General features: G+C 39.5%; 2 protein-coding genes across 3 annotated transcripts; one reads left to right on the top strand and one right to left on the bottom strand.

Annotated features, from left to right (window-relative positions):
• Nucleotides 1-3892: 3892 nt before the first annotated feature.
• LOC116716225 (uncharacterized) lies at nt 3893-9171 on the top strand. 2 transcript variants are annotated; one of them, XM_032557132.1, is made up of 11 exons: nt 3893-4171; nt 5575-5730; nt 5819-5947; nt 6032-6195; nt 6327-6416; nt 7038-7134; nt 7255-7275; nt 7447-7467; nt 7583-7609; nt 7694-7756; nt 8064-9171. In XM_032557132.1, the coding sequence occupies exons 1-11, from the start codon at nt 4090-4092 to the stop codon at nt 8087-8089; spliced, it is 876 nt and encodes a 291-aa protein (XP_032413023.1). In that variant the 5' UTR covers nt 3893-4089; the 3' UTR covers nt 8090-9171. The 2 variants fall into 2 exon arrangements, with proteins under 2 accessions (XP_032413023.1, XP_032413022.1); XM_032557131.1 differs by having other exon boundaries at nt 6327-6420; nt 7039-7134.
• Nucleotides 9172-9707: 536 nt separating this feature from the next.
• On the bottom strand, nt 9708-17101 carry LOC116716188 (reduced folate transporter-like). The gene is made up of 6 exons (XM_032557081.1): nt 16984-17101; nt 15161-15730; nt 13700-14444; nt 12046-12238; nt 11550-11691; nt 9708-11429 (listed from the first exon to the last, which is right to left on the bottom strand). The coding sequence occupies exons 2-6, from the start codon at nt 15404-15406 to the stop codon at nt 11229-11231; spliced, it is 1527 nt and encodes a 508-aa protein (XP_032412972.1). The 5' UTR covers nt 15407-15730; nt 16984-17101; the 3' UTR covers nt 9708-11228.
• Nucleotides 17102-17131: the final 30 nt, after the last annotated feature.

The following is a 17131-nucleotide window of genomic DNA, read 5'->3' as shown; positions in this document are numbered from 1 at the left end:
ACACAAATTTATTAAGCTATTTTATATCAACTGTGCAAGGATTATACATGTTGATAAATTAGCTCCACATTTAGTACAATTTTGTGAATTACTAAAATAATTTGTGGCTTTTTTAAACATATTTAAGCGCGACACTTTTGTTTATTTACATTGTTTTAGCCGTACTAAGTTTTTGCAAACCTGCTCCATTATATTTTAGTCAGAACTTGCTGCAGCACCATATCAAATCACTGATCCATAGATGGCTTTTCGAGGAACATGATCTGGCTAGAAGCTAATAAGACTAATAGTGACCCTCACATTATTGCTGGCTATTTCATTGATGCTGTGATGGAGTATAATGGATTTCCACAAAAGATACGAATGGATCATGTCACAGAGAACACTTATGTGGCAGCGATGCAAAGATTTCTGCACAACACGAGAATGAAAATGGTTTTGAATCTGTTATTCTCGGTCCGAGTACAGGAAATCAAAGGACAGAGCGATGGTGGTGCACTTTAAGAAGTTTTGAATGGACCATTTCGACCAGCTTAAAGCCGATGGCTATTTTGTTGACAGCTTTCTGGACGAATCACTGATCCAGTTTTGCTTCCTTCAAACAATACAGGTACTATAAAATTACTTCTTGCTTTCAGCACACACATTTGAAATAAGTTACAAATAATACAAAAGCATGAATTTGTTTTCTAACAACTATTTTCTTATTTTTTTCCCGTTTTTTTTTTTTTATCAAACAGGTGGAGTTGGATCAAGTTGTCCATACATGGAATGACCATTGTATACGATCTACAAATAATCCTGGGGCTCCTCCTGGTCGTCCCACATTAATGCATGGTGTTCCCAACCTGTATGGGGTTCCAAACTTTTTACAGTCTGCTAATCTAACAAAGCTGGAAATATGTATAGAAGAATGTCGTTTCAAGGACTTTCCCTGTGATGTCGATGTATTTCACTTATGCACTGAACTCATGACTGAGCACAGACTGGTAATGACAGATGATGTGTATGAAATTACTAATCTTTATGTAAGACTCCGTCAAATGATCAGTGACGGGCTGAGGGAATAGTTTCTCTAAATCACCCAGGTCCACAAAACATCTAACAAGTCAGATATTATGTCTATATGTCCTGTGTAAACACTGTGTGATTGTAAAACTAAAATGCATGAATGAGTTACAATTTGTTTCCATGGTTTACTTAAAAAGACTAAGCATTTTAGTTTCCTTCAATGTTGTGGTCAAGGTCAATTTCTTCTTATTATTATTAATTTCTATGTGTTTAATCTTATTTATTAATGGAAAATACTAGCCTCCTGTTCAAAACAGTACTAAATAGTACCAACATTTGCAGGCTCTGTTTTTTTAACCTTACTTGTTCAGGGAAACTGTTGATATATGGACAGGAGTGTTACATGTACAAGCAATGTTTTAATCATGTTATTAGTAACAGATAATCAATGTGCTATTGTTTGCAGTTGGTATTAATTTGATAAGAGTACAAATGTTGTCCTTACTCTTGACATATACATGTTTTTCAGTATTATGGCCAATCAATTTATTTACAGTGCAACAGCAAATCATAAACAGGCTCTAAACTTTATTCAAAATGTATTTATTTTGTATTCTGTCAACAAAGAACAATCCATTACTTTGACATCCCCAAAAATAAATCACAAGTGCTTAAAAAAAACTTGCCTTGGTGTAAAGTGCATTTAATAAGTTCCATCCATTATACTCCATCACAGCATCAATGAAATAGCCAGCAATAATGTGAGGGTCACTAGTGAAGCTTCTAGCCAGATCATTTTCCTCGAAAAGCCATCTATGCATCCAATAATACATATTCCATAAAGCTTTCATTTGTCGTACCCATCGATGTGCCAGACATAGTTTGGTCCCCGACTGACATATAAGCTTCGTCTCAAGCGATTTTGTGCACACAGGTCAACCCCGTTGGGATCCAATAGGCGCATCAAAAGACGTACTGTTTCCCTGTCTGTGACTATGCCAGCCATCCAACATTTCTGGTGCATCCTCCTGTAGCCGTGCTGTCTCCCAGATCCATGTAGTTGTTGCTCAATAAAAGAGGCCACTTGTGCAACATCTGTCTTATTTTTTCTACGCCAAAGGCTCTTCTTTTGCAGTCTTCTCTCCAGTGTCTGGAGACTTAATTTAACATTATGGGTTTCTTCCAAAACTCGCAAGATTTCAAGATTAGTAAAACCACTTCTGAAGTATTGATCAATATTATCAATATCCATTTCTTTCTATCAAGTTGAGCATATCTCAAACTATAGGGCCAACTCAAGTTATCTCATTATAATGAGATAGTATCTCATCATTACGGAGCCCTCTAGGGGACATGGGGAAATTTTTTTTCTTTTGCGTTCCCTCGCAAAACTTTTGCGTTCCCTCGCAATACTGTACTGGTCAGTTATGCAGCATAATTGAACACTGTAAGCCTTTCTTACGGTGGGCGCCGTACTTTATGCTTTAATATAAGGTTTGTGAGGTATTTCCATGAATGTTAGTATCTTTTTGTGAAATATCTGAAGTTTTATATCTTTCTTTAGGATAGAAAGGCACCACAAACCTACGATATAAACAGAAACTTTCCGTAAGTAGGAAAGAAATAAAAATACATCCTAATTTGGACTATTTCTGAGTTATTATCGCGGGGTAATAAATCATCTGACAGTTTTGATTGTGTCTCTGTTGTGTTCGTAGTCTGAATGGTTTAAAGAGCTGCTTTCAGTGCCGCTCCATCTTCGCCTTAACAGACATAAACATGCAGGAAAAAATAAATCGATTTTCAATCAGTGTTTTGCACCAAACAGTTAATAATAATAAACAAGTTTTCACGGAGGCTCTGTAAGAGCCATATGAATGAAATAAGTAATTATTGATATGACAGGAGCAGGAGGCTTTGACACTTAGGTGTGTCAACGTGGGAGTGACGTCACCAGGTATGAATGGGAAGGATACTGGCTTTGTGTGTATTAGGAAGCAGGTGAGCGGGGCGGTCAGTCCTTGCAAAGTTTGGAGCATGATGATCAAAATGGAATAAATCGATAATTGTGACAGAACAAAGAAAAGGTTTGGAGTTGATTGATACACGGACAGATGAGATTCCCCGAGTTAACCCAGTGCGGCCCTTTACCATCATTAGTTTGTCGTGTTTTTAATAATAAAAACTTGTTAATAGTAAAAACTGTTTGGTGCAAAAAACACTGATTGAAAATCGATTTTTTTCCTGCATGTTTATGTCTGTTAAGGCTAAGATGGAGCGGCACTGAAAGCAGCTCTTTAAACCATTCAGACTAGAACACAACAGAGACACAATCAAAACTGTCAGATGATTTATTATCCGTGATAATAACTCAGAAATAGTCCAAATTAGGATGTATTTTTATTTCTTTCCTACTTACGGAAAGTTTCTGTTTATATCGTAGGTTTGTGGCGCCTTTCTATCCTAAAGAAAGATATAAAACTTCAGATATTTCACAAAAAGATACTAACATTCATGGAAAAACCTCACATAACCTTATATTAAAGCATAAAGTACGGCGCCCACCGTAAGAAAGGCTTGCAGTATTCAATTATGCTGCATAACATCATAATGACATAATTTTTTATTTTTTTTTTTAGTGGCGGAAACGGGCCTCCATTAGTACCAAACTCTGAACACTAGGGGGCGGAAACTTTCCGCTTCAGACTTTGAATAAACTTTAAATTCAACAAACCTGGCTCAACTTTAGTAAAACATGCTAGAGGCGATACTACGAACGCCAACTAGCACTATATGAAACAATAAGGGTCAGTTTGACAAATATATGTTTAAATATGTCTCGGAGGCGGAGTCTTACAGCCTGAGTCATGTCCCACTTATACTTTCACTTTCCGGATTGCGTTTCGAAACTGCCATTCACAGTTTTCATAGCGCCTCTGCCTGAAACCGTGCTTTACGTTGTTTAATTCAGGGTTTTAAAATGCTTGTAATCTTAGTTTAACGTTGCTGGACGTGTTACTTTCGGTCACAGACGGAAGCAACCCATTATCTCGTTCATAACCCACTCAGACCAACGCCATGATCGCTTCGTCTCCAATCAGAAATCTTTCGGGCCTCTGGTGGCTCCTTGTTGTTCTGGCGGCGGCCTCTGTGTCCTCAGGTGAGTCCAGATCCTCCACCCGAATCAGCTGTAACCTAATAAACGTTATTCTGTATCTTTTTAGTGAGTGTGAGAGTAGTTTAAAACTGCGTGGCCCCACCCAGCTGCTTGAAGACAAACGCTCGCAGGGTTGTCTATGTGTTTTTTTTCATGATATGAACCAATTGTGTCTGTTTTAAAAGGGAATATTACAGCTACAGCGCAATAAAAGTCGTAAAACACACGAAGACCATGTAAAAATGTGATGCAGTACAGGACAGGTAATAGAACTTGAGTGGAAAATGGAATTTCTGCGGTGGAAAGGGGCCAGTGTCCTGTAGAAAGGCTTTTAAGGTGATTTCCAAAAGGTGTGTGGCTAATGAAAAGCACCATGCCACATGAGAAATAAGATCAGAAAAGCATGATGCTGAAGATGATACAAAATAAAGTATCATTTCCTCAAACTGAAGGTAGCAGGGGAAACCTTTCACATAATAGAAAGGGACATGAGCCCTGGATTACTAAAACTTCTGGTAGTGAGTTCTGATCCAATAGGGAGAGTCTGATAAATCTTCATCTTTAGAGAAAACTCACTATCAGATTTTAAACACAAACAATCCTGACGAGGTGAATACAAGTAGGGGCAGGTAAGGAAAATGTGTTTACACCCTAACTAAGCGTTCCTCTTAATGTAAGTCCTACATATTATGTAAGTAAACAAGAAAATGAATCAGTTGTTTTTGGGGTTAGTGGGTGAGTTAGTGTGAAACCCACTAACCACACTAAAGGACGTGGATGCTTGTTTTATCTGGCCTGTTGCTGAGTAGGACCAGTTAGATGTCTTAAAGAAGGCAACAGAAATATTTTCTTTGCTTATAAATTAAGACAAATTAAGGTGTTTGGAGTAACACCAAAAGTAATATTTGGTAATAAATCTTATACTGTTAGAAAGCCTGTGTTTTTTTGTTTATTGTATTGTACAAAAAGGCAAAACTTGCCAGTAGCCCAAGGCAAAACTTGCCTTTTTGTTTATTGTATTTCAGGTTCAAACAGCAGAGTAGGGAAAGTAGATGCCTTCTATTCTGAGTCAGCAGCTGTAGATCTTCAAATTTCATTGGTCCTTGAGATTCGCACAACAAACCAGTGTCACCATAGAAGGTGGGAACAATATTCCCAACGCCCAAATAAGCTGAAGGTGGAGAAAACTTGCCTACACCGCTGTCTGTAAAGCTCAGATAGCTTAAAAAAATCTATCTATGCTAATCCTACAACATTTTGTAAGTAAAACGGTTCCACATAAATTAAGAGACCATTTTGGGTTAAATTAGTCTGAGGAAGAACTGAATGTTTTTTCTTGCTTTAAGATGAAATTACTGACATAAATTCACACTGCTGCTGCTGTTTTTATTTTTTACCTCCTACAGATGAAACAATCTATGCAAAGGAGGGAGGCGAGGTAACGCTCAAACCAAAACAGGGGTCTGTGACTGATGCAACCAAAAGCATCACCTGGAAAGCTGGGAAAGATCTGGTTGTCGATTTGGAACCAGACGGTATCGTATACTACGGTAGATTTCAAGGTAGGTGACTCAGTGGCGTTCTTTTTGTTGCAGCTTTTGTTTTATTTGTGAGGTGAAAGATAATATTCTCAACTATTTTTGTTTGTAGGTCGGAGCAACTTGAACAACCGGACTGGAGAATTGACTCTCAGAAGCCTGACTTATGATCTCACAGACGTGTTCACGATAGAGATAGACAACAATGCAATTGACCACAAGATTAACCTCAGTGTACTTGGTAATCGACCCCCTTTTTACTGTGGACTAGTTTTAGATTGAAAGACACAGAGCCTGATTGGATCTCATCTTTATCCAACTCCAGCTGCAGTTCCTGTACCTACCATTGCTCCATCCTGCCCTGAAGGTGCACACACATGTACCCTGACCTGTGAGGGAAACACGGCCAGAGCAGAACCAGTAGAATACAGATGGATGACTGACGACACTGAAGTGCCGGGTTCCACAGACAAAACATTCACTGTAAAGGTATTAACTGTCTCATACGTCATATATAGGAGGCTGAAAGATCAGCTAAAATCTTCGGTGAATAATGTTTTTACAGTTTAACAAATCCTGTTTTTCACACTTTGATGATAACTGTAGCTTTTTTCTTGCAGGACGACAGTTCAGGTGTCGGAGAGTTCAGCTGTAAAATGAAGAATAGAGTCAGTGAGAACAGAAGCAAACCCTTCGCCAACCCATTCAAGGCTGGTGAGTTGACCCCATAAAGAACTGACCTATGCAGCTCTATTCACTGTTTTCCTATCATTAGTTAATCCATTAAGTGCCATATGTAGTCATTGGTGTGGGAAGACACCAGCCTGTACTTCCAATTGTATGTTTTTGGCTGAAACACCTTTTGTTCTTGCCAAGCCAGTGGATACGGCCTAAATGGGCAGTAGCCCAGGGCAGCATTATAAAGGGGGAAACACACGGTCCTCTCTGTCCCAATTGACAAATTCAAATAAGTTAAATTTTCACAAACTTGGGCCATTTCTTTGGAAGCAGAAATGTAACTGTTGAAAGCACAGTCAGCTCCTACAGGAGATCAGAAAAGTTTCACTTTGAAACGTTCAGAAACCCTCCCAAAGGAAATAATTTATTTAAATGTGCAAGTGTACACCAGTAAGGCATAACATTATGACCACTAACAGGTGAAGTTAATAAGACCAAGTATCATCGTTGTGGCATCTGCTAGAGGGTGTGAACTGATCGGGTCTTTGAGTGAGTTTTGCAAGGGACACATGCATGAGAATGGTTTTATCGTACAGCAAATTTAATCTGCTTAATGTCCCTTTTCTATATTTCATATGTGTCGTTTTAACTCAGCTCAAAGCGGTCCAAGGATTTTCACAGGAGTCACAGTGTTGGTCATATTGCTGTTTCTTGTGATACTGGTGGCCATTGGCCACAGAATGAAAACAGGTAATGAGAGTTCATTTATTTATATATTTATGTACTGTAAATACGTACAATTTCGTTGTATGCCTGGTTTTTGTTTCAAAGTGTAAAATAATATCTTGCTGTTGATTTTCTTCTTTTCAGGAGAATGGTTCTTCAATAAATGTAAGATTCCTTTAAAACAATTTTAATTACAAATTTTATTTGCTAGTTTTTACAAACAAATTTTGACCTAAATGCAATTATATATCTGTTTGCACTCCATACAAATTAAGATGCATAGTTGATGTACCATAAATATCTAAAGATGAACTTGTTTTTGATTTCTCTCTGCAGCCTCCATGCCTTGGGAAGGAGGTAAATAGACGACAAAATCAAATTTGGACCTTTTTTAGATTCAAAATCTCTGTTAACTTAAGAAATACATTTATGTTCAAACATACAATTTTTTTTTCTTTAATCTGTTTTTCAGATTTCTGGAGGAATACCAGGGCGCAGCGTAAGTCGAAACCTGAACTTCCTTTTGTTTTCCCAGTCTATGAAATGTCAAACGTTTCATTTAAATCGTTTGTTTTTGTTGTAGAACCTCAAGCAGCTGCTTCAGAATCCAATGGCAACACAACTCCACTAAAGGGCCAATTAGATGGTAAGATAGTTTTTAAAAAGTTGATGTTTTTGTCAGTCAGCTCAAAAGTTAAATAATTTTTTATTGGTTCATTCATTTACAATTGAAATTGAAGGAAAAAAATCTCAAATAGTCTAGCTCTTCTCTCAATTCAGTTCAGTTTCACAGTAAGTTTGCTCTGCCAGTCTCTGTCTACATTTCTACAAAAATGTCATACGAGCTTCTTTTTCTGAATTGACTTATTGAAATGAACACGTATCCAACAAGTAGCATCTATTTATCTATTAAACCACATGACCACTCAACGGTTTGTTTCCTCTTGTTGCAGAGGAAACTGCACTGACGGAAAAGTAAAACGTCTTGAGACTTTCACCATCGGCAAAATCTTCTCGGAAACGAACATTTTGAAGAATGGATTTTTCTAGAAGTGTTTTTTTTTTTCCTCCTCAGACTGTTTTTGACATTTTCCGCTGGCATTGAAAGCAACAACTGACTGGCGAGTACACACCAAGTTATTCTGCTCCGCTGTTACACTGGATGTTTTTTAATAGGAAACTTTTTTTTTTCTGTTATTGTTATTGCAGCATCTGAAACATGAACTTCAGTGATATTTTCAAGGGAAAGTAATCTGACTAGAGTGAGTTTAGATAAGACAAAAGGAAAAGAGGTGGGCTGCTGACCCTTTGGAGGTTTGGTTCAGGAGTTTCCAAAGTGTCAAATAACTCCTAAGACAATTCCTGGAAAACAGGTACAGTGAGCTTTCCTGTCAAAGAAAGCTCACTATATATAAAGTCATTAATTTAAAAGACTTTATATAAACAACACCCACTGGTACTTTGACCTAATCAGACCTGCGTGTGCTCCTGGTTTGATGTGAGACGGGATTCGTGCACTTTTATGTGTCAGAGCAACCGAGCCAAGAGAAGAGAAACAAAGGAAGGGCATTGTGTGAGCTGAGCTGCCTGTTCAACCTACAGTCAAAGCTTTGTGCAGAACTGCTGACGGTTCGGCATCAACCAACATGTTTGGTTTGGGACTTAGCTTTTGATGATGAAATTTGCTCCTCCTTAGAGATTTATGATTTTATTTAATAAGGAAAAAAGCAATCAAAGCCAACCTGGCTTTATGTGATGAGAGCAATCCAAGCATCAACATCCTATTTTTTTAAGGTCAAGTCAAAGTATTGTGTTCCGTAATCTTTGTGTGTTTTCCTAAAAGTCTAAGGAATGATTAGGATGTTTTTGCCAAATGTGAAACAGGCCTCTAGAGTCTTTTTAACGAATCGTGAACTCTGACGTAGAGTTTCAAATATTTGCGGACCAAAAAGACGTCTGAAGCTGCGTCTCCATTACGAATGTGCGCAAAACTTTGTCGATATTCCACTAAGGTGGTGTTTTCTTTACATAAGAAACCCAATTAAAATCACACGTGAATAAGTTTGTTCACATGATAAGTCATTAAAAAACCTTTTTCCCCTACTCGTTAAAAAAAAAAAAAACCACATGCTGCGTCATCATCCTCCAACTACTTCCTGTCTTCTTTGTGGTTCGAGGCAGTGGTAACATCTGGTTGTTGATCATGTGACTTGTGCAATGCCCAAAAAGTGTTTCCATTGCAGTTTTGCTTTGATCCAAAAATGAGGTTTTCTTTTTCGAAATTGGTGTGTTGCCATTTTTAAAATGTCAAATTGCGCAGTTACATAGTCAACAGAAACCCAGCTAATGACTTGGATTACCTTTGAACACAATGTGTTGCTTCATGTTGTCAAGCAGGTTCTTCTTCGGTGCATTAAGGTTCCATTTTCACGCAGGGTCAGGTTGGCTTGGTGAACTTTTAATCGTAAAAAATGAAATCATTATGAAACACTACAATTACAACAGAACTGCATCGTGGGATACGTGTTTCAGTTACTTCTAACCTTTTGAGATTTAAATAAAAAAACACTAAATGTGTTTGAATACTTGTCGTTACAGTGTTTGTGTAAATGTGTAGATTATGCATGTTTTTCTTCTACTTATTTTTTTTTTCCAGTATAGCCTTTTTTAACTGACATTCGTCTACTTGAAGAGGAAGTTGAGGTATTTCAGAGACTTGTACTGAGATCAAACCCAATGCTGGCAGTTCTCCATTTTTTAAACATCTTAAGCATTTAGAGATTAGCCTATTTATTACAAAGAAAACACATGCAGTCACTGTTCTATATGCAACAACAACACAGTTCTTATTTTGTGCGTTTTGCATTATTTTTCATTGTTTAACCGCTAGAGGGCAGCAAATGTTCTATTTTATGCAGTAAACAAAATAAAATGTATTAAAATATCTGTGACTTCATGCTCTACTTTTTTATTTAAGCCAATTATGCTTGGAAGTGACTTTTTTTTTGTCTCGTTTTCATCTGAAATTATATTTTGATCAAAAGGTAGATTTTCAGAACTTTGTGATTCAGCTGTACAAACAGTCCGGTTAAAGGAAGAACCACCTGCTGAGAAATCAGGAACAAAAAAAAAGAAACAATAATCAGAGTTGTGAGCGACTACAGCTGAGAAAACAAGAATCATAACTTGGAAAGCGTGCTTTGAAAATCTTTTCATATGTCCTGATTGTCTTCATGTTACAACAAACAATGTATTTTAATTGATTTTATGATAGACCAGTGCAATTCAGTACTTGTACTCCACTTCATCAAAGTCTTTAAAAAAAGGCAAAATACAATGTAGCAACTACTACTATTTTATTTATGAATAAAAAATAAAAACTTTCAATTTCCTATCAAACCGCATTTCTCAAATTATTTTAATCAAAGTAAAAAATGCACACTGAGCACATTCTGAACAAAAAGTAGAATCCTACTAAAGAAAAATGAATATGACAGAGTGAAACTTCTGCTGTGTGGGAATTAGAAGTTCACTCTGAGCTTTAACCTGGTTTTAACCTGCAGCAGGATTAGGTAACACTGCATTCCTATGAATTTCAAAGTAAAAGCAGCAGTTTTTCTTTCTGGGTCCTTAAACTGTGGCACTAAATCTTAAAAAAATCTAAGAATAAAAACTGAGTTGTCCTACAAAGAAAAAAAGAAAACAATTTGTATCAAACACAAATTAATACTAGATTATTACAAATAAAATTAAACACTGCAGAAAATCCAGCAGTTTGTGGTCATGTTTCGTTTAGCTTTCAGCATGTGTTTGTATCACAAAATATGATTGTCTTTGTTAATGAAAAAAAAACAGCAAAATCAATACAATCAGATTTTGTCTACAGATATTTGTAACAAGTACAATCGGAGTGCTGTGTTAGGAAAAAAGTGTAATATGTTTCAAACCTGATGTGCTCTGTGACTGTTTCATGGTGCGAAACATAAATGTAGTGCAAGAGGCTTCATGTAGCAGAAGACAAGGCAGTTGCATGATTAAGGCTCAGAAAAAACATCCGCCATCTTTGCCAGATTAATATGACCGGTACCTCAGCAGCTTCTCCAAAGTGTTTGTTGCCTTTAGGCTTTGACACTTTGGCTGTTAGACAGCGGCTCTGCTTCGGAGGTCATTGAAACAGGCGTGAGCTCTGTGTGCAGCCCGTCGGGTGACGCCTCCTCCTCCCCCCGGTTCTGGGTCCGGAAGTGACGCACCAGGACGACAGCGGCGCTGATTAAGTACACCACAGTCAGCAGGATGAAGTAGATGAAGTAGATGCGGAACTGCAACAGAAAGTCGAAAGCTGAAGGAGCTGAGGTGGTGGACAGCAAGACGAGAGCCTGGGAAAAGTTTTGCTTGGCACATTGTTAATGTTTTCTGTCTCCTACAGTGAGTGACCTCACCTGAGACGTCACGTCTAATCCCAGGCCTCTCTTGTCTGAAAATATCAGGTTGATGATGCTCTTCAGTACCGTCCCCAAGAAAGTGTTGATGCCGAACACCAGAGCGCAGAGCTCCCTGGTGAGCGACGAGGCGATCTGGAAACTGGGGGGTGAGAAGATGGCAACACCCAACTGAGCAGTTTGAACACTAGAGGGCGCTACCAGCAGGAATAACTCTTTATAATCGATGCAAAACTTGCTGTTGGACAACGGGAAACTTTTTACTCCAGATGCAACTTTCTCAATCTCCAAAGATTAAATCATAAACTGGATTGCCATATCAACGCCGCTTCAGGGGGTGGTATTTTTTTTTTTTTATGAAATCGACAAACGGCAAATTACAGCACAATTTGAGCCATTATCAGTTTATAAAAAAAAAAATAAAGCCGTGCCTCAGTAACAACGTCTTAGTGTATACCATGTTTTCTTTCTTTTTTTTTTTTTTTTTGTTACTCACGTGGCGATAGGAACCAGGAACTGGTAGAATCCTCTGAAGAGGATGTAGCAAGAATAACAGACCCAGATGTTTCCAGTGGTGCCCATGACCAGCAGCATGCCCGCCTGCAGCGCCGTGATGCCGCCGATGACCAGCTCCGACCAGATGTTCCAACGGATTTTAGCGAAGCCCGCCATGAAGGAGGTGATCGCACCTGCAGGGAGGGAGCAAAACAAAAAAGAAAAGAAATAATTTAGAATTAATCACGTTGTTTTCCAATGATTTTAGAACAATACGCAGAAATCAATCAGGGCAGGTCAAACAAACACAGACATGTGGTTGTTGGTTACCCAACATCACGTTTTGGTTTATGACACTGTGGTGTTTCCATGTGATCTCCAGGTTACTTAATCAGATTAAAGTGCAGAAAGAAGTAAAAACAGAAAGTAAAGCAGTTGGTTTTATTCAGAGCTCTAGGGGAATGAGAACAATCGGTTATCCAGCCAGTAATGATGGTGCATCTGACTATAAGTATGACTTTAATTGTCTGCTAGAAGAATCAACCGAAACCTGATCTTTTCCTGTTGGAAAAATCCAATGATAAGTAATTTATTATCATCTGTTAATCAGACTCTACATGCTTTCTTCTGGGTTTTCTTGACTTTTTCATAAGGATTACAAAACTCCAAATCCTCCCAGTCTTGTAAGACAGAAGCTTTAACTTCGATGAAAACGCCCCCGCCAAGCTACACTTGCTCTTCTCTCGCTTTCTTTTCTCAAACAGAAATGGCAAATGACTTTGAAAATATTTTCAAAGTCTGGCTGTTTTTTCTATCACTTGGTCTGGGATTTGACCTGAATTCAAAGTCCAAATAAATACATGCTGTAAATAAAGCACGCCTGTCAAACAATATGGCCACCCTGGGCACGCTGACATCACTAAGTTATGGAAACCCAAGGAGTGCATTTGTGAAAAATGAAGATTTCCCTCAATTTAAATCTTCAAACACTAAAAAAAACAACAGATTATTTGATTTACTGCCCTGCCCTTTTATCTGTGCAACAATAAATTGTGATGAATCTGTTATTGAAATAATCTGCAATTTATTTAGCAATCAATTAATCATTAACTGGAGTATGCAGACTCAAAGATGGCTGTTTCCTGAAAGAAAAAACACCCAAAGAGCCATAATTGCACATTTTGCACTTCATATAAAAACAACTTTTGTCTGTAGATCTATTCTACCCAGAACTCCTCAAGTATTAACTTGACCTGGTTCAGATTCTATATACCAAATCTCCTATTAAGGGCAGCAGATCAGCCCTACACAGTGCTGAATTAAGTCAAGCAGAAAGGTCTGAGTTTCCACATGTTGGCATTAGAAGTATTATTTAGCAGCAGATGCTACAAATGATCAAGCCTTCACTAAAGGAATGCTGTGTTACCGAATTCTAAAAAGGAATTGAATTGTTTGCTATTTACATCTTTTAATGGACTTTTAATATTGCATGTTAAAGACTTGTATGAAATTTTTCAGAAAGTGTCAGGATATGCTAATCTCAAAGGACCTACATATCAGGTAAAATGACCTACACCTGTGCTGGACAAAGTCCAGCGTACATCAGATATATTCCCGTTAACAGCAGGTGGGATAATTCCAGGTAAAGCGCTCACTCAGTAAGGTCGCAGCTGCCTCCACCGCGCCGTTGTAGTTGGCGGTGGAATGCACTTTGTTCCACAAGATGTGGACGTAGAACAGCACCAGGTAATACCCCGTGGAGTTGAAGATCCACCACAGGGACCAGAGCCTCAGGTTGGGCCTCTTCACCATGTTCCCGACCTCCAGCAGCATCTGAACAAAGATGGACTCCTTCCAGCGCGCTGCTGAGGACAAACCCGCCCTCCTGGGGTTCATCTCGTCCGTTTCGGAAGGGGCGGCTTTCTCCGCCGGCTCCTGTCTCTTCGTCCGGTTGAAAAACAGCGAGCGCTTCGGCCAGGGCAGGCAGCACGCCAGCGCCAGCCCGAAGCTCACGAAGCCCAGGGAGATGGCGTCCAGCGTGTAGTAGCTGATGTCACCCAGCGACAGGCACAGCTGGCCCAGCACGGAGCTGACAAAGACGCCCAGCAGGACGGAGGAGCGGGAGTAGCCGGCCACGCGCTGGTAGAGCACCGGGCTGACCAGGGAGAAGATGTAGGAGGAGTACGCCACGCGGCACGCCATGGTGATGCCGTAGAAGAACTCCATCAGCTGCATGTGGAGCAGCGTGGCGCCCAGCAGCATCAGCACCCAGATCACCACGTGGCTCACGCCCTGGATGATCAGCACCGGCTTGTAGCGCAGCAGGTCGGTCAGCAGGAAGGCCGGCACCAGCACCGCCATGTAGGAGTACGTCAGCACCGGAGTGATCTCATTGGTCACCTGGGGACAGCAGCGGCGCCGGGTTAAAACTTTTCCCCTTATATAGTGTCCAAGCTGTTCACAACAAATGTTCCTACGGTCTTACAGTTGACTGTACCTGACACAGAAAACAAGGAAATAACCAAGGACAAATCCTGGCTCCTTAAACACTTCTGTTAAAACTCTTATTTCAAGAGCTCAGTTCCTATAAAACTATAAACCTTCATAGTTTTCATTGTTATATAATTTTACATCATCTAAAACTATAAATGGATGGATTTATAGAAGGCTGGATTGTGTAGAAACATTTGATGTTTCAGCAAAAGTGGGAGAAGGTTGAAAATAAAAAATAAAAACAACTGTCCTTATTTTTAACAAGCTTGTGTAAAATAGTAAATTAAAAACATGCTTCTGATTATTAGCATGAGTCGTCTGTCCACTTCAACCGCTTTAGTGACCTTCCTGAACTCTAAGCTCATTTTGGTCCTTCGAAGTCATTAAACAAAATCACATCTGTACAAGTCACTCATCAGCCTCCGATGACACAGTTAGGAAGAATGTGAACTATGACCTCGAGTGAGACGGATCAGTTCCCCTGCAGGTAACACTTGAATTCATCCGAGGAGAAAAACCCGATAAACAGTTGCAAAGGTGAAATGCGACAGTAACAAGACCAGTTGGAAAGCCTTTGTTGTTGTTTCCTCTGAGTTAATTATCAATGTTTGGACCCCACTGACCTGCTCTCTGGTGAAGTTCTTCTCTGAGCTCAGCAGATTGGGTGTGATGAACGACTCCCCGGGCCTTATGGAAGCCATGAACCCGTAGAAACACAGAAACATCACGGAGTACGTCAGCTTCCCGACGTCCTCGGAGGGACACGGCACCGCGGCCGCCTCCGGGTCCCCGCGTCCCTCGCCGTCTTCCAGCGGCGGCGCCGTCTTCAGATCCACATCTTTCCCCGCCGCCGCTCCGTCCGCTCCCATCGTGGCTGCTGGATGTCGGTCGCCCCTGGATACGGAGCGCTGCCGTTCTGCTGTTCTGTCAGATCAGCATGTGAAGCAAAACTGCTCCGGCTGGAATGAAAGAGGAAACCCTGCGGCGCTGTCCCACACCGTTTGGTCCTCTGTGAGTGAAAACAGGCTGAGCTACCTGGAATGAACCATTTTACAGGATGATGAAATAGTAGGTACACAGCTAGCATGCCGTCGTCCACATGAGAGGGAAGCTGTTGACCTTTGCCCCTTTCGACCGTGCAATATTGTTCGACAGAAAGTTATCCAGCAGCTGAGGCTCGGCGCTTTGTTGACCTGAAATGATAACAGTGCGTTCTGTTAGTCAAGCCGATCTGACTTTGTCTTGCATAACGGAAAGTAAAAAGGAAAACCCTCACATTTTTTTCCTTTTTGTGATTTTCCTAAACAAAATCTCTAAACATTTGGTTTAAAAACGGCTCAAATCAGACGCAAAGATTATGAAAAGATGGCCAATGAGAAAATGTTGTGATGTTCTCCACCTCAGAGACCGACATGGTAACGCACCGTATTCTACACATGGAAATCAGGAAGCTTAGTTAAACAAATCCATCTAAACCACGTGCAAAATAACCAGAGACAACAAATCACTGCAGTCAACAAATCACTGCCCTCTGAGTAAACAGATCCGTTTAACCACAAATGTGTTGTTGATGCAAAAAAAAAAAAAAAAGACAATCAGGAAAATAAACTACATTACACAGATTATAAATTAGTTATATTATTTACTTAAGCTTTTTTTTTGCCAAAAATGTACCTTTACAAGTAGTTTTAAGGCACCATACTTTTAACCTTTACTTGAGTGATATTATTATGAAATACTGTTTAAGAGTAACATAAACACACTACCCTAAATTTGCTATACAATAAGGTTATTTATGTTTAATAACGGCTTTATTTTAGTCTTTAAAACATCAAAATGAAATGTGTTCCTATCATTTTACCATTGAACTCTTAGTTGAGTAATTTCCTGAAAAGCTTTTTACATTAGTAAACAGCAGCGCTGCTCTTACTTGAGTACTGTACCACCACATGTCGGGGGTATGAATACTTTTGCGAGGCCCAGAATGTTCTAAAGCCACTCAGGTTCTGAGGCAGTAAAACAGGTGCTATAAAACCATTTTAATGTGTTTACCACGAGGGCTTTACTTATTCTGCATTATTTCCAGGTGTCATTATAATGAAGACAACACAGTGCAACAGAAGACTGAACGTGTCTGACTGGACGTGTTTTTACAACAAACGCGTAACACGCGGCACTAGCGCGGGCTAGCTGCTAATGTGTCTAACAATGATATTAAAAAGAGACGTAAGCTGTTCAGTCATAGAAAGCTGCAGCTAACAAGTTAGCATTACTGTCCAAAAGGCGAAGCAGCAATCTGGACTCCGTCAGCACAAATTATTAAAATGGCGTTTAAGGCTAATTAACCTCAGCAAGCCAGAAAATGGTTAGCTACCTGTTAAAAACCTGCATTTCAGTGACATAAAAGGGGGGGCTTAAAAAATGTAACAAATAAATGTAATGTTACCTCGTATGGATCACTTGCAAAGCTTCAAAACCGCCAGGGTTTCTGGGAACTGCAGTTCTCCCCCACAACCAAGATGATTAACGGTCTCATATGTTGTAACATGTTTATTTGGGGGATTGTTTCTTGTGCAGCTGGCACAAAAATGATT

This window comes from Xiphophorus hellerii, chromosome 24, assembly GCF_003331165.1.
Source record: "Xiphophorus hellerii strain 12219 chromosome 24, Xiphophorus_hellerii-4.1, whole genome shotgun sequence".
In the NCBI taxonomy this organism is placed as follows: Eukaryota; Metazoa; Chordata; class Actinopteri; order Cyprinodontiformes; family Poeciliidae; genus Xiphophorus; species Xiphophorus hellerii.
Note: the sequence above shows the minus strand (reverse complement) of the source record. Positions and strands in the feature narration are given on the sequence as shown.

Bases quoted from the DNA above. Each gene is read 5' to 3' on its own strand.
- LOC116716188 (XM_032557081.1), bottom strand. From the start codon at position 15,406: ATGGGAGCGGACGGAGCGGCGGCGGGGAAAGATGTGGATCTGAAGACG. The intron at 12,239-13,699 runs GTGAGCGCTTTA...CCCTCCCTGCAG, and splicing joins GGCAGCTGCGACCTTACTGA to GTGCGATCACCTCCTTCATG. The intron at 11,430-11,549 runs GTGAGGTCACTC...TTTCTGTTGCAG, and splicing joins GATTAGACGTGACGTCTCAG to TTCCGCATCTACTTCATCTA.
- LOC116716225 (XM_032557131.1), top strand. From the start codon at position 4,090: ATGATCGCTTCGTCTCCAATCAGAAATCTTTCGGGCCTCTGGTGGCTC. The intron at 5,731-5,818 runs GTAGGTGACTCA...TTTTGTTTGTAG, and splicing joins ATACTACGGTAGATTTCAAG to GTCGGAGCAACTTGAACAAC. The intron at 7,468-7,582 runs GTAAATAGACGA...TCTGTTTTTCAG, and splicing joins CTCCATGCCTTGGGAAGGAG to ATTTCTGGAGGAATACCAGG.